Genomic DNA, 18921 nt, shown 5'->3' on the forward strand with positions numbered 1-18921 from the left:
TTTTATGTGGCTGCACATTCTGGAATCAATCCAAGCTTCTTGTATCTGCTGTCATGTGTTTTCCAGTTTGCAGTTGCTTATTCTGAAAGTAACACTAAGTGAAACTGCACATTGTTGATTGCTCAGTCAACAGAGAATAACCACTGAGAGCCCAGGAACATCCCCTAACTCACTCTAGACCAATCAGCATCGAGAGTCTGGACCTGGAGGTGTGTCTAAGAAATATATCAGGAAGCTGCAACATGAACACAACTCAGACTGAAGTTAGACTGGAGTGAACTAAAGCACACAGGTAAGAGACGTTCCTTCATTCAGATCATTCTAGCTCTTGTGCTGCAAACAATACAATGTCCAGTGTTTTACAGTCAGCTTCAGCTTCAGCACATTCTTCATGTTTGGTTTTGCTCCTGCAGATGATCATGTGTGACCGTGTGTCGCTGAGATTTCATGTTGGTGATTTAATTCTAGCACTCTGTGTGTGTGTGTGTGTGTGTGTGTGTGTGTGTGTGTGTGTGTGTGTGTGTGTGTGTGTGTGTGTGTGTGTGTGTGTGTGTGTGTGTGTCTGTGTCTGTGTCTGTGTCTGTGTCTGTGTCTGTGTCTGTGTTAGTGAACTCTACAGCTTGACTTGTCTTGATAGATGTTCTGGCCATGTTTTGTTTGAGCTTTAAAGGACTTTGTTTATGTGACATGATTAACTTGTAGAAACCAGCATCAACTAAACCCAGTCTGGTTATAGACTGTAGCTGGACACAAACAGATCTGACAGCATTTATCTTATTCAGCCTGCTTGTGTAGTTTGTTGTGAAAGTGAAAGTTGCCCGAGCAGAAAGAGGAAATGTTGCTCATGTGGGGAGTTACCGGACTGTGTAATGCAGGATTATTGGAGTATTTCTCAATGCGGTTGAGTAAAGGAAGTGAACTGTGTTTGGGTCTCCAGTGGCCATGGACAAACCAGTGTGCTTGATTGACACGGCGTCCGACGGGAAGCTGTGTGTCCAGCGGTCAGCGTTGCAGGTTCTGGAGCAGATCCAGCAGCCCGTGGTGGTGGTGGCCGTGGTGGGTCTCTACCGCACCGGGAAGTCCTACCTGATGAACCGACTGGCGGGGAAGCAAACAGGTCAGCAGCATCCAAACGCTCAAACGCTGTTGTTCAAATGATTGCATGCGAGTCATTGTGGGGTTTCTGGTGTGTGGTTATCAGGGTTTGCACTGGGCAGCACAATCGAGTCCAAGACAAAGGGCATCTGGATGTGGTGCGTGCCTCACCCCACTAAAGCAGAAACCACTCTGGTGCTGCTGGACACCGAGGGACTCGGGGACGTGGACAAGGTGAAGTAACAGCCTCTATAGTCTGAAAAAAACATTTAGAAGAACCACTGATGAGAAAATGTGCAGGTGCGGGTGGGACGGGTGACGGGCGCGGGTATTTGCTATTGGCACTCAATCCGGTACACACTGATAGGCAGCTGCTTTCAAATGGTCCCTAGCTTGTGTTCACGCTCTGGTAATTGGTTAAAGCCTACTCAACTGCCGCTTACAAGAAGATGAAATGTTTTTTACCTTTGGCAGTGCCTGGCGCGAAGAGCCCAAAAAGTTTGAGTTTCGTCTACCTCATGTTGTTTGGGTCACGGTTTTTATGTCAAACAGGTCGGGTCGGGTACGAAATTAAATTAGTGTTGCTGTTGGATAACGGGTTGGGTGTTGTGTCAATTATCAAACAGGACCCGTGCAGGACTATGCCCTCCAGTGATGCATCATCCAGGGTAGAGCGGAGACACGATTAAAATATATGAGGGAAGACACGGGAACAACTTGAGAGCCAAAACTGTGTAAAAACAGTTTCCAAACTTTGAGATTGTTTTTTCAAAATGATGTTATCTGTGTACTTCAGTGGAGAGAGTGTGGCAGGCAGGCAGGGTGGAGGATTCGCAAGCTGCAAAATTCTGGGAATTTAAGACTGGAAACTTTTCATGGAATTGACGGGAATATATGGGAATTAAAGGGAATAAACTGGAAATTTGCAAAATTGCAGGTAGTTGAGAAAAAAATCTTGCAGCATAATCTTGGTTAAAACAACCAGATTTAATGCAATTTCAGTTGCCCAACACATTTTGTACCCTACACATTGCTCGATCACATGCACAAAGCTTACTCGGGGCTATGCACTGTGCTTTCCTCCTTAACATGCTCAGATCATTTCTGAAATCCTGCACACAAAATATCAAAATATCCATCTTGGTAAGTATTCATGTAAATTACATAAATATTACACAAAAAAAATGTTAACTTCCTTGTGCTGTGTCTAATATACTGTGCAACTAAATTAGGCTATACCATTATAAAAACAAGTATACTGACTGAACAAACATTTAGGTGAGATGATGATAAAACAAAAGTCTAAAATGACCCCCCCACACACACACATTCCCCTCCATTTGCTCTGAAGCACACTTGCTGCATTAGAGCCCAAAGACTACATCTAAATATATTTGATTCCATATGAATTGAGCTATCTCATGTAACAAAGAAAGACAGAGATGTAAGATTGTGACACAGATGACTGATTATTTTGATCCCCTAGTCTAACGCTCCACAGAGACTTACTGAAGTACTGTTCATTTTCTCAGTTGCTAGGGAAGTAGACGGTCAGTTATTGTCTCGAGGCTGTCAGAGTGTATGCATGCCATTCATGCAATGTCCATTTTTGTCAATGATTGTCTGTCTCAGGGGGACTCGAAGCATGACACCAAGATCTTTTCTCTGTCTGTCCTTCTGAGTAGCACTCTAGTGCTGAACAGCCAAGGGACGCTCGACAACAGAGCTATTGAGGAACTGCAGTATCCTTCCATTCCTACATTATACATTACTTAAAGAAGAAGCTTTAAGGACTCATTACGGCTTTCCACCAAAATAACATCTGAAAATTAATTAAAATGTTAAAGCAAATAACCTAATTTTACAGTTTTATTATCAAATATAATTACTTAAATACTCAATCAAACTTTTAATTACAGTACCTCTTGAGCACAAGATAGTTTCACCATGTCCGTGTAAATAAGCTGAGGCAGCGGTTTAAAACTTCTTCTTTATTTCAACATAGCCATTATACTAGTTGATTTGACATTTGAATGGTTATAATATTTGTAATGTCTTGCCATTGGTCATTTGGTATTGCATTATGCCTGTCTAGGTGAGAAACGGAAACGTTTGGGAACCCTTGTACTAGACAAATGCACACACAACCTGTGATAGCTCAAATAAATGCCCAGCAATTTGCATTTGGATTCTGCATTGAAAATATATGTGCATGCGCTGTTGCATTTGTAGTGACTTATTTTGACCAATATAAACAGTTTGATCAGTGATATGCTACTCAAGGAGCTCTCTATTTTCTCTACGGCATTAGGATGTTCCCCATGTGCTTAGTATCCAAACCTAAACCATCTCCAGATATGTCACAGAGTTAACGGAGTACATCAAGATCAAATCATCTGAGGATGACGAGGACTCAGAGTTTGTCAAGTTCTTCCCCAATTTCATCTGGGCCGTGAGGGACTTCACCCTAGAACAGAAAATTAATGGCAAATACGTGACCGAGGACCAATACTTGGATTTTGCCTTGAAGCTGAAACCAGGTGATATTCAAATAGAGCTTTTAAATGATCTGACCATAAATTAGAAGTATAGTCAGCCAGTCAATTAATACTAGCAATAAAATAATTTCTGCAAAAGCATGCACGCATTTGAAAGCAACTGGGAATTTCAATTGAGAAGCAACACTGTTTTGCTAATCTCTTTGACAAATGCATCTTTTAAAGGCTCTGCGAGAACCGTCAACGAGTTCAACCTTCCACGGCAATGTATCCGAAATTATTTCCCATCCCGGAAGTGTTTTACTTTCCCTTTCCCAACCGCCCCAGAGAAGGTGTCTCATCTGGAGAGCCTGGATCCTGCTGACCTTTCCCCAGATTTCCAGGAGGTCACACAACGTTTCTGCAACTTTGTCTTTGACAAGAGTGAAGTGAAGAAGCTGAAGGACGGATACACCGTCACTGGCAGAGGTGATCCAATAGGATTTTAGAAATTATGTGACATAACAAATGTGCAATTATTGAACAGAAAATTTACAATAATTATAAAAATATGAATCAAAATCATCCATTTCTCTTTTATGACAAAAATCATTAGGATATTAAGATCATGTTCCATGAAGATATTTAGTACATTTCCTACTGTAAATATATCAAAACTTAATTTTTGATTAGTAATATGCATTGCTAAGAACTTCATTTGAACAACTTTAAAGGAGATTTTCTCAATATTTAGATTTTTTTGCTCCCTCAGATTCCAGATTTTCTAATAGTTGTATCTCAGAAAAATATTGTCCTATCATAACAAACCATACATCAATGGAGAGATTATTTATTCAGATTTCAGATGATGTAGAAATCTCAATTTCAAAAAATTGACACTCATGTCTGGTTTTGTGGTCCAGGGTCACATATTATATAATTTAAAGAATTGGAAAAGAATTAACCATAAAATATGACCAGATTTACGGTATGAAGTAGAAATGAGACCTGTCTTTTTCTGTAGTTGTTGCTAAGCTGCTGTCAACAGAGGAACCATGTTTTGAGTTCAAATACCTAGTTAAAAAAAAAAAAGGTATTGTGCTTGTTGCACTACATTTATATTGTTATTGGTTATACACCCAACCTGGCCAAAGATCAACATGTTTCTGGCATGTTATATGATTAGTAGCAATTCTTTTAACTCTAACTGATGCAGTGTGTAGCTTTTAATTTCTCAAACAACCATGTCCATATTCCAGGATGACAATGCCATGAATCATTGGACCCAAATTGTGGTTCAGTGAGCATGAGGAATCATTTTCACTAGAGTCCTGACCTTAACCCCACTGAAAGTCTTAGTATTAGTCTTAGTCGTAGTATTCCTGCTAAAGTATATTGCATAAGTTGAGTAACATATATAACCATTAGTTAACGTTCTTTTGATTGACTCTTCTCCTCCCCTGAAGTCCTGGGTCAGTTTGCGAAGACATATGTAGACGCGCTCTCCAGCGGTAAAGTCCCATTTCTGGAGAATGCAGTGCTGGCCATGGCACTGATTGAGAATGAGGCTGCGCTGAAGGAGGGGCTTGAGGTGTACCAGACTGGAATGGAGATGCTGAAGAAGTCCTTTCCTCTGGAACTGAAGGAGCTATCATCAGAACACCAACGTCTCAGCAGGACTGCAACACAGGTCCTGTTGAAGCGCTCCTTTAAGGACAGCGAGGGGACGTACCTGAAATCCCTAGAGGTGATGACCTTTCAATACTTATGTACCATTTCAACTCAATTGTTATTAAACATGCTGGTCAGGGAAATTCATGAGTCAAAGTTTACTATAGTGCAGCATCTGGTGTTTGAGGATACATTGAGACGAGGTGATGGCTGTTTGAAGGGCGATCTGGGCATATTTGTTCAGAAAGCAGCGACTCCATTCAGTCTCTTTTTGGCTGTAATGAGTGATATATCTCTGAACCATTCAAAGAAATCTAAAGGCATCATCACAGTCAGCTTTTGATTCAAAGTTATTTTCAGTCAATGTAGCCTCTAAACCGTCTCTAATATTTTTTGTGTGGTGTTGCAGGAAGGCATTAATAATCTCTTTCATGGATACTTGTGTCAAAATGAGGAGGCTTCAAAGAAACGATGTGAGAATATTCTGTCATCCCTCTCTGGAACAATGACAGAGAAGCTGAAGAAAGGATCCTATGCCATTCCTGGTGGTTATGTTCTCTTCTCCCAGGACCTTGAAGACATTGTGAAGAAATATAAAATACAAGCCAATAAAGAAGTCAAGGTGATTATCTATGTTTGACACAACCTGGCCTTTCAGATATGAGCAATGCTTTGATGGCTGAGACATGGACACTTGTTGATTTGGACAAAAGCAGAACAGCATGATGAAACGTCTTGTTCTGCTGCAATGCTGTATGTGACAAAAATGTGACCCTGGACCACAAAACCAGTCATAAGTGTCCATTTGTCGAAAATGACACTCATGCCCCATGCACAGTTGACCCGAGCATTAGAAGTCTTTTTTTGATAGTACTAGTCATAGATATGTGGTAGCGGCGGTTCACTTTATCATGTATGTGGTATCCACAGGCAGAAGACACACTTGAAGAGTTTCTGAAGCAGAAGTCGGTGGAGTCTAAAGCAGTTCTGCATGCTGACAATAACCTGACGGAGAAGGAGAAAAGAATTATGGGTGAGAGTCTTTAGCATGAAACAATAGCTCCTTCTAGAGGAGAAAACCAGTTCATCAGAGAAATGGTGCCTTCTTTACAGTGAAACTAAAACATTCATAAATGCAGTGTAGTTCCTTGCATTTCTTGCATGCCAATTATTGTTAGTATTACTAGAAAAATGCACAATAGTCTTAACTTGTCTTACGTAATTGTCTTAAGTAGAGTAAGCTTTGCAGAAATGTTTTGTTAGAGAAGCGATTGAAATCATGCATCATTTGAATCAGACTCTTTAGTCATGAGTTAAGACATCATTTAGATTAAAGTGCATCAATTCTGCTAAACTGGAACCACTAGTTTTGTGCTTTAAGTATACCAGTTTAGTATATTAATAGTACAATTGCAGGGTATTTTTATTAAGTACATAAATATGTATTTGTTGTATATTCTGCATGAAATAAATGTATTTCAAATCTCATTTTAGTATATTTATTTTTCACTAGGGTGAACATAGTGTTTATCTCCTTACAAATCATGTTTCCAGCACTTTATATCATATGCAATGTTTCCATTTTCCCCAATTTGTAACATAAATACTGATTTTTGCCAAATTAACTAAGTTGTGCTGACAATGTACACTCTAACACGACAGTCAGTCAAATTTCCAGTTTGTCCATATTACACTTTCCACTAAGCTGTATTACTTTTGTCTGATTGTCTTCTTCCAGAGGAAAGAGAGAAGGCCATTCTCCTGGCTCAAGAAATAAACACCAAGGAACAGAAGCAGCGGCAACTGGAGGAGAAGATGGAAGCAGAGAGACAGAGTAATGAAGAGAGGATGAGACAGATGAGGGAGAAGATGGATGAGGAGATGAGGCTTCAGAGAGAGGAGGCCCAACGAGCCATGGACAGCAAACTGAAGGAGCAGGCCGATCTGCTGGAGAAGGGCTTTCAGGACAAAGCTGACAGGATGAGCCAGGAGATGGAAGAGTTCAGGAGGAGGAATAAGAAAGCAGAGAAGGAAAATGACGAACTGCTTAAAAAGATGACCGCAAACATGAACAAAAGACACGCTGAGACTATGAATCTGCTGAAGAAGCAACACAGCGAGCAGATGGAGGCAATCAAGAACATGCCGAAGCCATCGGCTGATTCCTCTGATCTAGTCTTACGCCTGCTACTCGTTGGTCTCAGCAGCTTTACCGGTGGCTCATGTCCCTTTTAAAGCAGCCATCTGCTTTGGCTCATAGTGTCTGAGGATGGAGGAGCGAGGACATCATCCGTTCGGATATTGAGTAGCACCTCAAGTCTTTTTCTTTACCCCATTCCTTCTCCATTCAAACCCTTCCAATCAGCTAATGCACTGCCATGATGCTCTGACTGGATGAAACCTTTTGTAATCCTGTAATTACTGAGTTTTATAAAGCCATATGGCAGTGTCAGTGGTGTTCTCTTCAACAAACTGCAGAGCCATTTTACACAAAATCAAACTTTTCACTTACAGAAGGTTAAAGTCTGTACTTTAGATTACCTTTTTATTCAATGTATGTATTGAGTTTTAAAATACACATCCAACTGAGGTGATGTCAGGTCAAATAAAATACCCTACAATACTTGAAGAATGTATTTCTTAAAGTTGTAGAGAAGAATAGCTCCCCGTAGAGAGATGAGAATCAAACAATAAGCCAGTCCTTGGATGAACCAAACAATAACTGATTTAATCAAAAGTAGAAATAAAGCATTCTATAAATATAGTAGGTATTACAGTAGTAAACAGTATTTAGAAATTTAGGACAGAAAAAGATAAAGGTAGCAAAGAGTAATTTTATTAATGATCAATTAAAAGGATTCTACATCTTTATGGAAGGTATTAGAAGATTGGGACTTCACCAATGGGCAAGTCTGAACCTAGCTCAACCAATATAGGGTTATAGAACTTGAATTTGATAGTTGCAAATACGTTGAATAATGTCTTCATATTTGTTGCTACCAGTTTAGTGCAAAAATTCCACTGAATAAAGGAATCTGTGGTATTGAATTTGTTAGGGTTTTTTTCAAAGAAAAGGTGCGTTGTCAAATTCTCTTAATTTTAGAGCAATTAAAGGTGTCTTAGGCTGCATTTACACTGCAGGTCTTGATGACCAGGACTACGTGCTTACGTTTCTTTTAAAAGTGACCCGTATCCGATGTGTGTATTTTACACTGCACTTGGTGAAACAAGCCAATAATAGCATATGACATCACAAATCAATTTGAATAGTACACTGAGTTTAATTTATTGACATGGAAGTCATATAGAAACATTTTTAATGCAATAGTTACATCTATACATGAAAATAATTATATAGCCTAGTACAAATTCTTCAGGACAGTGATGTACGCCGCTCCGCTGAAAGCTTGCGAGTGGAATAATACTCAGGTGGTAGATAATGTTAAGCATGTCACATCGTCTTTAGTAATTAAAACCAAATGCGTTCATCAGTGATTGTATATCAAAGGCAGGGACATGTTTGCATGTTATTTTGTGGTTTCAATGGAACGAACGGGACTGAAGCGCTCGTCTGACAACAGCAGCAACGAGCACTCAGCATGATTTCAAAAGCAACACGTTTCAGCGTCAGATCGCCTATTATTTAACACAAACGAATGAAATTAATACTCTGCTACTCAACTAGAGAGGTTTCATTTGTTACAGGTATGTCTGTATTTACAGGGGAATATCCGATCTGACCGCTTACACGGCAGGCGCAAATGCACATATCCGATTTATTTCCACATATGAATGAGGCCTGAAACCAGAGAATATCAGAATACATGCAATTTTTTCCTGCTTACACAGTCGTGGGCCATATCTGATTTGTGCCACATGGGAGGAAAAAATCAGAATTGGTTCACTTGAACCACAAATGCAGTGTAAATGCGGCCATAGGGTGTTTTCACACCTAGTTCATTTGAGCCCTGCAAACGCTCTCAGAGCAGTTCAGCTCGTATATGTGAACAATCAAGTGATCTCAGACCCCCTAAAAGGACCCAAAAGCAAACCGTACTCAGACCACCTCCGGAGGTTCGATTTCCTCGTGGTTTACAGGAAGGTACACATTTGTATATTCAGAGACGAGCTCAGCTCTGTTGGGCTGAATCTAAATTGTGACTCCACTTATGTGCGTTACCTAAAGATGAATCAAATAACACAGTTTAACATTTATTATTTTACTCACATCCTGTTATTTATAATCTTTCATTTACATTGTAGCATTTGTCTTAGAAAGACAGAAGTCTACAGAGTTTATGCTTTTTTAGATATTAGGTTTCAAGGTGTAATAAAGCTGTGTGTGAATGCAAAAACCTGCAAGTTTCAAAGATGAATTTAATAATCATAAATGTGTGCCTTGGGACAAAAAAACTTTGAGAATAACTAAGCTATAGCAAAGCATTCATATGCACAAGACATAAAATAAAAATAGTAGTGAATTAATAACAGTTTAATAACACGTTTCTATGATCCTACACAGTTTACAGTTGTAAGGACTTTGTTTGAATCAAGGGTTACATCTGAAACTCTTTCCTCACTAAATGCTTCTCTCGAGTGTGAATTCTCATGTGTGACTTGAGATTTCCATTTTGTAAAAAGCTATCCCCACACAGTTCGCAGGTGAAAGCCTTCTCTGTAGTATGAAGTCTCACATGAGTGTAGAGGCTTACTTTACAGCTGAAACTCTCTGCACACTGATGACACACGAAGCTGTTCTCTCCTGAATGTTCTCTCTTCGTCTGTGAATTAGGGGTTTCATTGTATTTGAAACTATTTCCAGATGGATCACGTGCGAACGACTTCTCTCCAGTGTGAACTCTCATATGGGACTTGAGGCTTTCTTCATATTTGTAACTCCTTCCACACTGATCACATGTGAACGGCTTCCCTGAATGAATGGTTATGTGTTGATTAAGGGCTCCTTTAGTAAAGAAACTCTTTCCACAGTGTTGGCACGTGAACGGCCTCTCTCCGGTGTGAATTCTGATGTGCTGATTAAGACTTCCTTTAGTAAAGAAACTCTTTCCACAGTGTTGGCACGTGAATGGCTTCTCTCCGGTGTGAATTTTCACGTGTTCTTTAAGGTTTGCTTTCAGTGTGAAACTCTTTCCACATTCATGGCATGTGAACGGCTTCTCTCCAGTGTGAACTCTCATGTGGGATTTAAGACTTCCTTTAGTAAAGAAACTCTTTCCACAATGTTGGCACGTGAACGGCCTCTCTCCAGTGTGAACTCTCATGTGGGATTTAAGGTTTGCTTTTAGTGTGAAACTCTTTCCACAGTGTTGGCATGTGAACGGCTTCTCTCCAGTGTGAACTCTCATGTGGGATTTAAGACTTCCTTTAGTAAAGAAACTCTTTCCACACTGATCACATATGAACGGCTTCTCTCTAGTATGAATTTTCATGTGTTCGTTAAGGTTTACTTTCAGTGTGAAACACTTTCCACATTCATGGCAAGTTAAGTAACTGGGAGGTTTGGTCTTCTGAACCGAATTGGTTTCAGTCGATATGGATTTTTTTACAACAAAGAAATCATGTCTCTCATGTTGATCTTTCTCTTCGATTTCTTTCAGTTCTTGACTCTCTTCTTTTATTGCCATCAGGTCTAAAGTGAAAAAAGAAAAACAGAAGTTAATTGAGTTTAATGGCTCAAAGCAACAGAGAGCAAAACTAAGCTTAAAGTATTAAAACATCAAAACTAACATTAGGCAATAAAACCGGGTTATTATAGACCAATACGGAATCTGCCATTCAGGTCTAAAAGATTAGAAAAATAGAGTCAGCATTACTTTACAATGGTACTTGTGAACAGTTTCAGTCAGGATTTAAACAAGCTAAACAAGCTACAAGCCCCCGCCACAGGCCTGTGATGAGGACACATCCCTCCCCGATGCACTCAACCACTTTTATTCACGGTTTGAAATGCAGAATGACACACCTGCACAAAAACTGCCCACACCTCCCAACGACCGCGCGCTCTGTCTGTCTCCAGCCGACGTAAGGAAGACCCTATCTAAGATTAACCCACGCAAGGCTGCGGGTCCTGACAACATACCTGGCCGTGTTCTGAGAGACTGTGCTGCACAGCATACAGATGCCCTAACAGATATCTTCAACACCTCGCTGAGCCAGGCAGTCGTCCCCACGTGTTTCAAATCCACAATAATCATACCGGTACCAAAGAAATCACCTGTGTCCTGTCTAAATGACTACTGTCCCATAGCACTGACTCCAATCATGATGAAGTGCTTTGAGAGGCTAGTCATGCATAACATCAAAACCAGCCTCCCCAACACACTCGACCCGCTCCAGTTTGCATACCGTCCAAACCGCTCTACGGACGATGCAATTTCCTCCACCCTCCACCTGGCTCTTACCCACCTAGAAAATAAAGACTCCTATGTTACTTTACTTACTTTTTACTTTTGTCATTTAGCAGACGCTTTTGTCCAAAGCGACTTACAAATAAGAAAAAGTAACTAAAAGTTACAACTCTATAAATACTATCTACCCACATATTTAAGAAAATAAAGAAATTAAATAAAATTGACATGCATATAACAACATTTCAATAATAAACGAAAAAATTAAATAAAAAGCTACTACTATCCCTTGCCGGTGTCCCTGCCCGGTGGAGTCGCACGGTAGAGTCGATGGTCTTCACACTCTTTGGTCTTCACACTAAGAGGGCTTCACACGACGACTGCCGCGACCGCTGCCGCGGTATAATAACCTTTATTATACCAATCTAACAAATGATCGTTTCAATTCAGCTGGACCCACTTTCCTGTTTATCAACTACAAATGGCCAAGCAAGTGCACACACTGACAAGATACGCGATACAGTACGAGACCAAACGCGATTTCAGCAACTCAATGTTAGAATGCTGTTCATTGACTTCAGCTCGTCATTCAACACAATAATCCCACAACAGCTCATAAATAAGCTAAACCTGCTGGGCCTTAACAATTCCCTTTGTAACTGGATCCTGGACTTTCTAACTGGAAGACCTCAGTCAGTCCGTGTCGGCAACAACACCTTGAGCACTACAACATTGAGCACAGGTGCCCCACAAGGCTGTGTGCTCAGCCCGCTGCTCTTCACACTGCTGACCCACGACTGCACTGCCAAGTTCAGCTCCAACCACATCATCAAGTTTGCTGATGACACAACAGTGGTAGGTCTCATCAGCAACAACGATGAAACGCACTACAGAGAGGAAGTGGCACAGCTGGCTGAATGGTGTGGCACAAACAATCTGTCCCTCAATGTGGAGAAGACAAAGGAGGTTGTGATGGACTTCAGAAGAAACTCCGTTGACCACCCCCCACTGACCATCGACTGCTCGACTGTGGAGAGAGTCAGCAGCACTAAATTCCTGGGGGTGCACATCACAGAGGATCTCACCTGGACCACCAACACCATGTCACTCTCCAAAAAGGCACAACAGCGCCTACACTTTCTCCGCCGGCTGAAAAGAGCAAGTCTCCCTCCACCCATCCTCACCACATTCTACAGAGGCACCATTGAGAGTGTGCTGACCAGCTGCATCACTGTCTGGTACGGGAACTGCAGTGCTGCTGACCGCAAGACCCTCCAGCGGACAGTGAACACAGCTGCAAAGATCATCGGTGCCCCTCTCCCCTCCATCCTGGACATCTTCCTTACACGATGCTCCAGCAAAACCAACAGCATCGTGAAGGACTCCACCCATCCCTCCCACAGTCTCTTCCAGCTCCTACCATCAGGAAGACGGTACCGGAGCATCAGAGCCCGCTCCGCCAGACTGCTCAACAGCTTTTTCCCCCAGGCTGTGAGAGCCCTGAACTCAAACCACCCCGCCCCCCTCTGAAACCCCATGCAAACCCCTACCTCCTGAACATGGACCACCCCCCACCCCAAACCTTACCACACCAAAGAAAAACTGTGAAAAAATAAAAAAAATTATTTTAATTTTTTGTGCAATTGGAAGTGTGCTACACACAGGTGAGTGGGCCTGTACAAACCACCTGTAGTAACACACTCTCCTCTATGTGCACTATGGACACTTTACACTATGTGCACTATGGACACTTTACACTATGTGCACTATGGACACTTTACACTATGTGCACTATGGACACTTACACACACTGCTGCGTGTACACAATCCCACAAAAGACTCAGCAATATATGTATGTTTACATGCTCATGCACTACAAATCATCCTGCACTGTTCCCCAACCAGCTGCTGACTCAAATGTCTCTCTTTGCACATGTACAGTATTTGTGAAGCATTCGTATAGTTTTTATTTTTTATCCTTTATTCTTTTAGTTTGTATAGGGTAAATACTTATAGTATACTTATAGTTAAATCTGTCAGTAGGTTAGTAGTGTATAGGTTTATAGTGTTTTTTACTTCATTGTTGTATGTCTGTATTTATGTAGCACCGTGGTCCTGCGAGACACGACATTTTGTTCCACTGTATGTCCCCACATGTAGCGGAATGACAATAAAGCTCAACTTGAACTTGAAACACCATCATTATTGAAGTGTAGGGGATGTACAGTGAAGACCCAAGGACCAGATATGCTGAACTAAGACCAGGAGTCAGAGATGCAATTAACTGAAGAAAAATTGAATGAAGAAATATAGTAAATAGTTTGCAGTTTCGTCAGCAGAAGTCACTCGTGAGGAGCTCATAGGCCACTTTACTATATTGACTGTTTTATCAAACATATACGTTTACTACATTTCTGGACCTGGGAACATTACAGTTGTGTTGCTGTCTATGAGAGGGTCTGAGAGCTGTCAGATTTATATCTTCATTTGTGTTCCGATGATGAACGAAGGTCTCACGGGTTTGGAACAACATGAGGGTGAGTAATTAATGATAGAATATTCATTTGCAATAACCCTTTAAAGGGACAGTGCTAAACATGTTGCCAACTATCATTAAAGGGATTGTTCACCTTTCTGTCATTATTTACTCACTCAATATGTTGTCCCAAACCTGTATTAATTTCTAGTGCTGAACACAAAAGAAGATATTTTGAAGAATGCGAGTAACCAAACAGTTGCTGGTCCACATTGACTTTGATAGGAAAGAAAAATGGCATTTATGTTCAGCAGAAGAAAGAAACTCATTCAGGTTTAACACAACTTTTGAGTAAATGATGGTATAAAAATACAACATTATGACAGAATTGACAGACAGATGACAGAATATTTATTTTTGGGGGAACTAGTCATGTAATGTTAACAAAACAACAAACGCAAAGAGAAAAATCCCTCACTATTCTTGACTGAAAATCTTTAATACAGTTGCTTTAGGAATCAGTCTATATAGTGTTTTATTTTTATATTTGTTCATTCAATGTCATTGAATGCTCTGCTAAATACACCCATTGTACCTGAAAATAAAGCACTGTTTGTTTTATTTGTATATTATGTGTGTTTGTAATGTGTGTCTTTGTTCTTATTTTTTAATAAGAAAGATAAAATAATGACACAGATTTTTATCTTTGGCCTAAATATCTGCCGTGTATCTTTGTGTTTCTAGTTTGGCTGTAACGCTCAGACAACTTGTGAAACCAACATGACAAAGAATCGGGATTAAATCGTGATCTTTCTAAAACAAATAACTGTGATATGATATTTTTCCCATATGGCCCACCCCTAGATGAAATATGTTTTTTACACTTTGACTCCAGATAAAATAAGAGTTTACATGATTTAATTATTTAGGCAGTATGAAAGATCAAGCCTTAATTCATATTCTGTAATATGCACGTTTGAGAAGGCATTTATAATAGCAGAATAACCTCTTTATTCCTGACATATTTAATAAGATTACTGTCAAATGATCATAAATACTATGTCATGTGATCTCTACATGAAGAGTCAAATAAAAGCTCTTTAATATCATCACAATAATATCGTTCACCTGTGTGTTGTTGTTTCAAGCTGAACACTGCTTCAATCCTCAGGTCTTCAGTCTCCTGTTTAATCATCTCCATCTCTCTTCTGCGCCTGGAGATAAGAGACACACTAAATCAATAACGCATATCTACATGAGCACAGTGCTTCGAACACAAACAAACCTTACTTCCGCCGGATATACAGAGAGTGTGAGGTCACAGCGACCGGCTGCCAAAATAAAAGTCCCGTTCACAGCGGCTGTCTAAAATCACATTCTGTTAGGAACAAAACAAGTGTTAGATTATATATAGTAGGCAGAGTTTTAACGACTGCTGTAGAGTCCGGGGATAAACCAGCATTAAAATGCAAAGAGTGCGATACAATATTATTTATTATTATTATTTATAAACACAAACTGCTCTTCTCGCAGGACATTTACACAGCTATTGTGCCATATCCAGACCCACAAAAGCATCTGCCGAAACACAGCGTGTCAGAACGCTAGCAGCACAATTATTATTAAAAAATAATTAATTTAAAAACTGTCAATACACCATTCAAAAGCTTGGAGTAAGTTTAATTTTTGGGAAAGAAATTATAGAAATTAATATTTTTATTTAGCAAGGATGCTTTATAAATGTCTTTATCAATGGTGCAAGGCGCGAGTGTTCATGAAGCACAAACAGATCATTTTGACCATTTGCCCAACGGGGATGGAAGTAGCGCTAGCTCCTTGGATCCAGTCAGAGCACCTCGAGGTGGACGTGGCGTGCTGTGCGTGGGAGAGGCAGCGGGGTGATCTGGCTCTAAATAGGGCTTGGAAATAGCGATGACAATGGTGGCTGGGTTTTTCTGAGAAATGAAGAAGTGTATCAAACGCTTTGATAAGCTGTTGGTTATCTAGGAGAGAAAGATTTGACCTGCACCCTTAGACTTTCTGTCCCTCATTCTGACTGATGACTTCTGGAACCTCATTACAAATGAAACCAACAGATATGTTCATCAGTTTCTAAACTCCCAACAGCTGAAACCCAATTCCAGATTTCATAATTGGTATGATGTCTCTGTCTCAGAGATGAAGGCCTTCCTAGCACTGCATTTGTGTATGGGGCTGGTAGAGAAGGCAGAAATTGAGGATTACTGGGCAGAATTTTGGCCAACTTACACACCTGGGTTTGGCAAAGTAATGTCCAGGAACAGATTTGAGATCTTTCCTCCATTTCACAAACAATAGTGAGTATGTGGGGAGGGGTCAGCCAGGTCATCACAGGGTGTTCAAGGTGCGTCCAGTAATTTCTCAGCCGTGTATGGTCCACTCGAGGAGCTTTCTCTGGACCATAGCATTCAAGGGAAAGTCCACCTTGAAACAATACAACCCTAAAAAACAAGGTGTATGTGTTGAGTGAGGCCAGCTCAGGTTATGTTTTGCAGAGATCCATGTACACTGGCCAAAGTGCTGATGCTGATTTAGGTGCCACCCATCTAATTGTTCGTCAGCTGATGGCCCAATACACAGGGAAAGGGCATGAGGTGTACATGGATAGTTACTACATATCACCAGCCATAGCAAACGAGCTGGCACATAATGACACTGGTAAGTGTGGGACAGTGAACTCCAAAAGGCGTGGTATGCCTAGGTGTCTGAGACAAACTGAGTTGCCTTTGAGCAAAGGAGATGACCCAGTGTTCATGAGACATGGCAAACTGTTAGCTTGTGCATGGCCTGACACAAAGCGTTTCACTATGCTCTCGTCGCTTCGTGGGAACTCATGTGTTCGGAAACGTATCACTGGCTTTCATGAGATAAACAGACCTGTGTGCATTGACAGGTACAACAACTTCATGGGAGGAGTAGACACCTCTGATCAGAGGATGAAAACCTACCTCTTTCCACATCGTTCAGTACTACCATCTCTCCAAGTTTCAAGTCTCTACGACTTACGGTTTGGTCTGCACGATAAGTTTTATGTGGAAATCGCTCATCTGTGACCATTCCAACAATTACAATACGGTTTCAGCGCTACCCACTTGAACCCCTAAAAATATGCAAATAAGTATATCTACTATTTCTGAATATTATGAAATTCAAGTGGGCCGCCCCTCTGATGACGTCATAATATGCCAATTAGATGAGTATATTTAGACCCCACATAAACTTTGTCATCCCCAACATTTTTCTAGTTTACAGTAGATCTTTAAGCCCTTTCAAGCCACAAGATTTTGACATTTTGATGGCACGAAGCGAGTTGATAATTTTAGTCTCGGAAGAGCCAACCTAATAATAATGCCTATATATACATATGAATTTCTTTACAAGTTGAATCTCCAGAGCTGGAATCAAACAACGAGCTCAAATATAAAACAGTTTTCAATTGTGTCACGTTTTGCTCACTATATAATTCCAACAATGTCATTTCATCGTTTTCATGAATTTACTAGTATGTGGAAAGCATAAAAAACTAGTCGATGTGTCCAAACTTTGATTAGATTTTGGAAATAGATGAATACTCATAAATATTCATGTACATCTAGTCTTCGTTTTCATTTTTTATTGTTTGGTTTCACATCAATTTTGTCTTAAGGATATCATTCAGGCTATGTTTACACTAGTGCGATTTCATTTTAAAACAGCATCTTCGTCTACACTGTAGTTTCCGCTGTGTTTCAGAAATGATCTGTCTGCACTACACAACCGAAAACGCATGTCACATGACCATTCATGCATGTACAAGCACAGATAGGTACAGTAGCCCGATTATTTAGATGGCAGATGCGTCTGCGTGCTTGGAGCGGTTGAATGGGGCTTTACCCATACATATCAATGCACATGATGTTATTGTTTACACGGTCGTCAAGGATATGCAGAGCGAATGCAACAGCTCATGCCATCGTTTTCAAAAGTCTCCGTTATGCTCCGTTTACACTGGAATGCAACCCCGGCGTTTTCAAAAGTCTTGTTGATTAGCTGATGGTTTTCAGGTGTGTCTTGTTAGTCTGTTAGCTCGTGTATTTAAACCCCAGTGTTCCTGTTTCCTGTGGTCTTTGTTGGTCTTGTTGAAGGTTGGATGCGTTGTTGGTTTTGTCGGTTCTGCATCAGTGTTTCTTGGTTTTTATTCCTTGTTCTTGGATTATTGTTTGTGTAATAAATGCTGCATTTTAGTGATGGTGAAGTGAAGTGTTCTGAACCAGCGAAGCTTTCAACAAAGTTGTATCGGAAAAAAGGATCATTACGCGAAGCTTTTTAACATTGTTTACGTTATGGCCATCTAGTGGTCATAAAAATGAATAACACCTTCCAAAGTGCTGTATTCAATTACAACGGTGCTTTCACATCTGGTTCTACAACTGATTCTTTGTTTTATTTTACTGTATATAAATAATGGTCATTGTCAAGTCATTCATTTCAGTCGGTGTACTGGCAGTAAAATAAATACAACAGAAATTCATAAATTAAATCTTAAGATCTGTCTATTTTAATAAACTATTATTTCGTATGCAAAGTTCATTTGAGCTTAATATATAAATTACGATATTGAATAAATAAAATGCTAACACAATATAATATAATGTAATGGAAACAGCGCTGAAGTTACTGGAGATGGTTTTCAGGCGTCATAGATCACGTGCTTTTGGCAAAACGGATCCGATACAGTGCTTTAATGTGAAATATGTGTTGTTTTGATACAAACTTCGAAGCTTCGGTGTTGAAGGTAACATCACTACTGCATTTG

General features: G+C 40.2%; 2 protein-coding genes across 3 annotated transcripts; one reads left to right on the forward strand and one right to left on the reverse strand.

The window, feature by feature from the left end:
* The first annotated feature begins 200 nt into the window (after positions 1-200).
* On the forward strand, positions 201-7866 carry LOC306856375 (guanylate-binding protein 4-like). 2 transcript variants are annotated; one of them, XM_079395626.1, is made up of 11 exons: positions 264-292; positions 414-449; positions 938-1117; positions 1202-1329; positions 2728-2837; positions 3451-3635; positions 3819-4061; positions 5039-5319; positions 5653-5865; positions 6174-6276; positions 6982-7866. In XM_079395626.1, exons 3-11 carry the CDS (start codon positions 943-945, stop codon positions 7476-7478), a joined length of 1935 nt encoding a protein of 644 aa, XP_079251752.1. In that variant the 5' UTR covers positions 264-292; positions 414-449; positions 938-942; the 3' UTR covers positions 7479-7866. The 2 variants fall into 2 exon arrangements, with proteins under 2 accessions (XP_079251751.1, XP_079251752.1); XM_079395625.1 differs by lacking the exon at positions 414-449 and having other exon boundaries at positions 201-292.
* Positions 7867-7947: 81 nt separating this feature from the next.
* Positions 7948-15392, reverse strand: LOC306856466 (uncharacterized protein). The gene is made up of 2 exons (XM_079395769.1): positions 15216-15392; positions 7948-10893 (listed from the first exon to the last, which is right to left on the reverse strand). Exons 1-2 carry the CDS (start codon positions 15286-15288, stop codon positions 9800-9802), a joined length of 1167 nt encoding a protein of 388 aa, XP_079251895.1. The 5' UTR covers positions 15289-15392; the 3' UTR covers positions 7948-9799.
* Positions 15393-18921: the final 3529 nt, after the last annotated feature.

Source organism: Barbus barbus (genome assembly GCF_936440315.1).
Source record: "Barbus barbus genome assembly, chromosome: 3".
NCBI classification, from domain to species: Eukaryota; Metazoa; Chordata; class Actinopteri; order Cypriniformes; family Cyprinidae; genus Barbus; species Barbus barbus.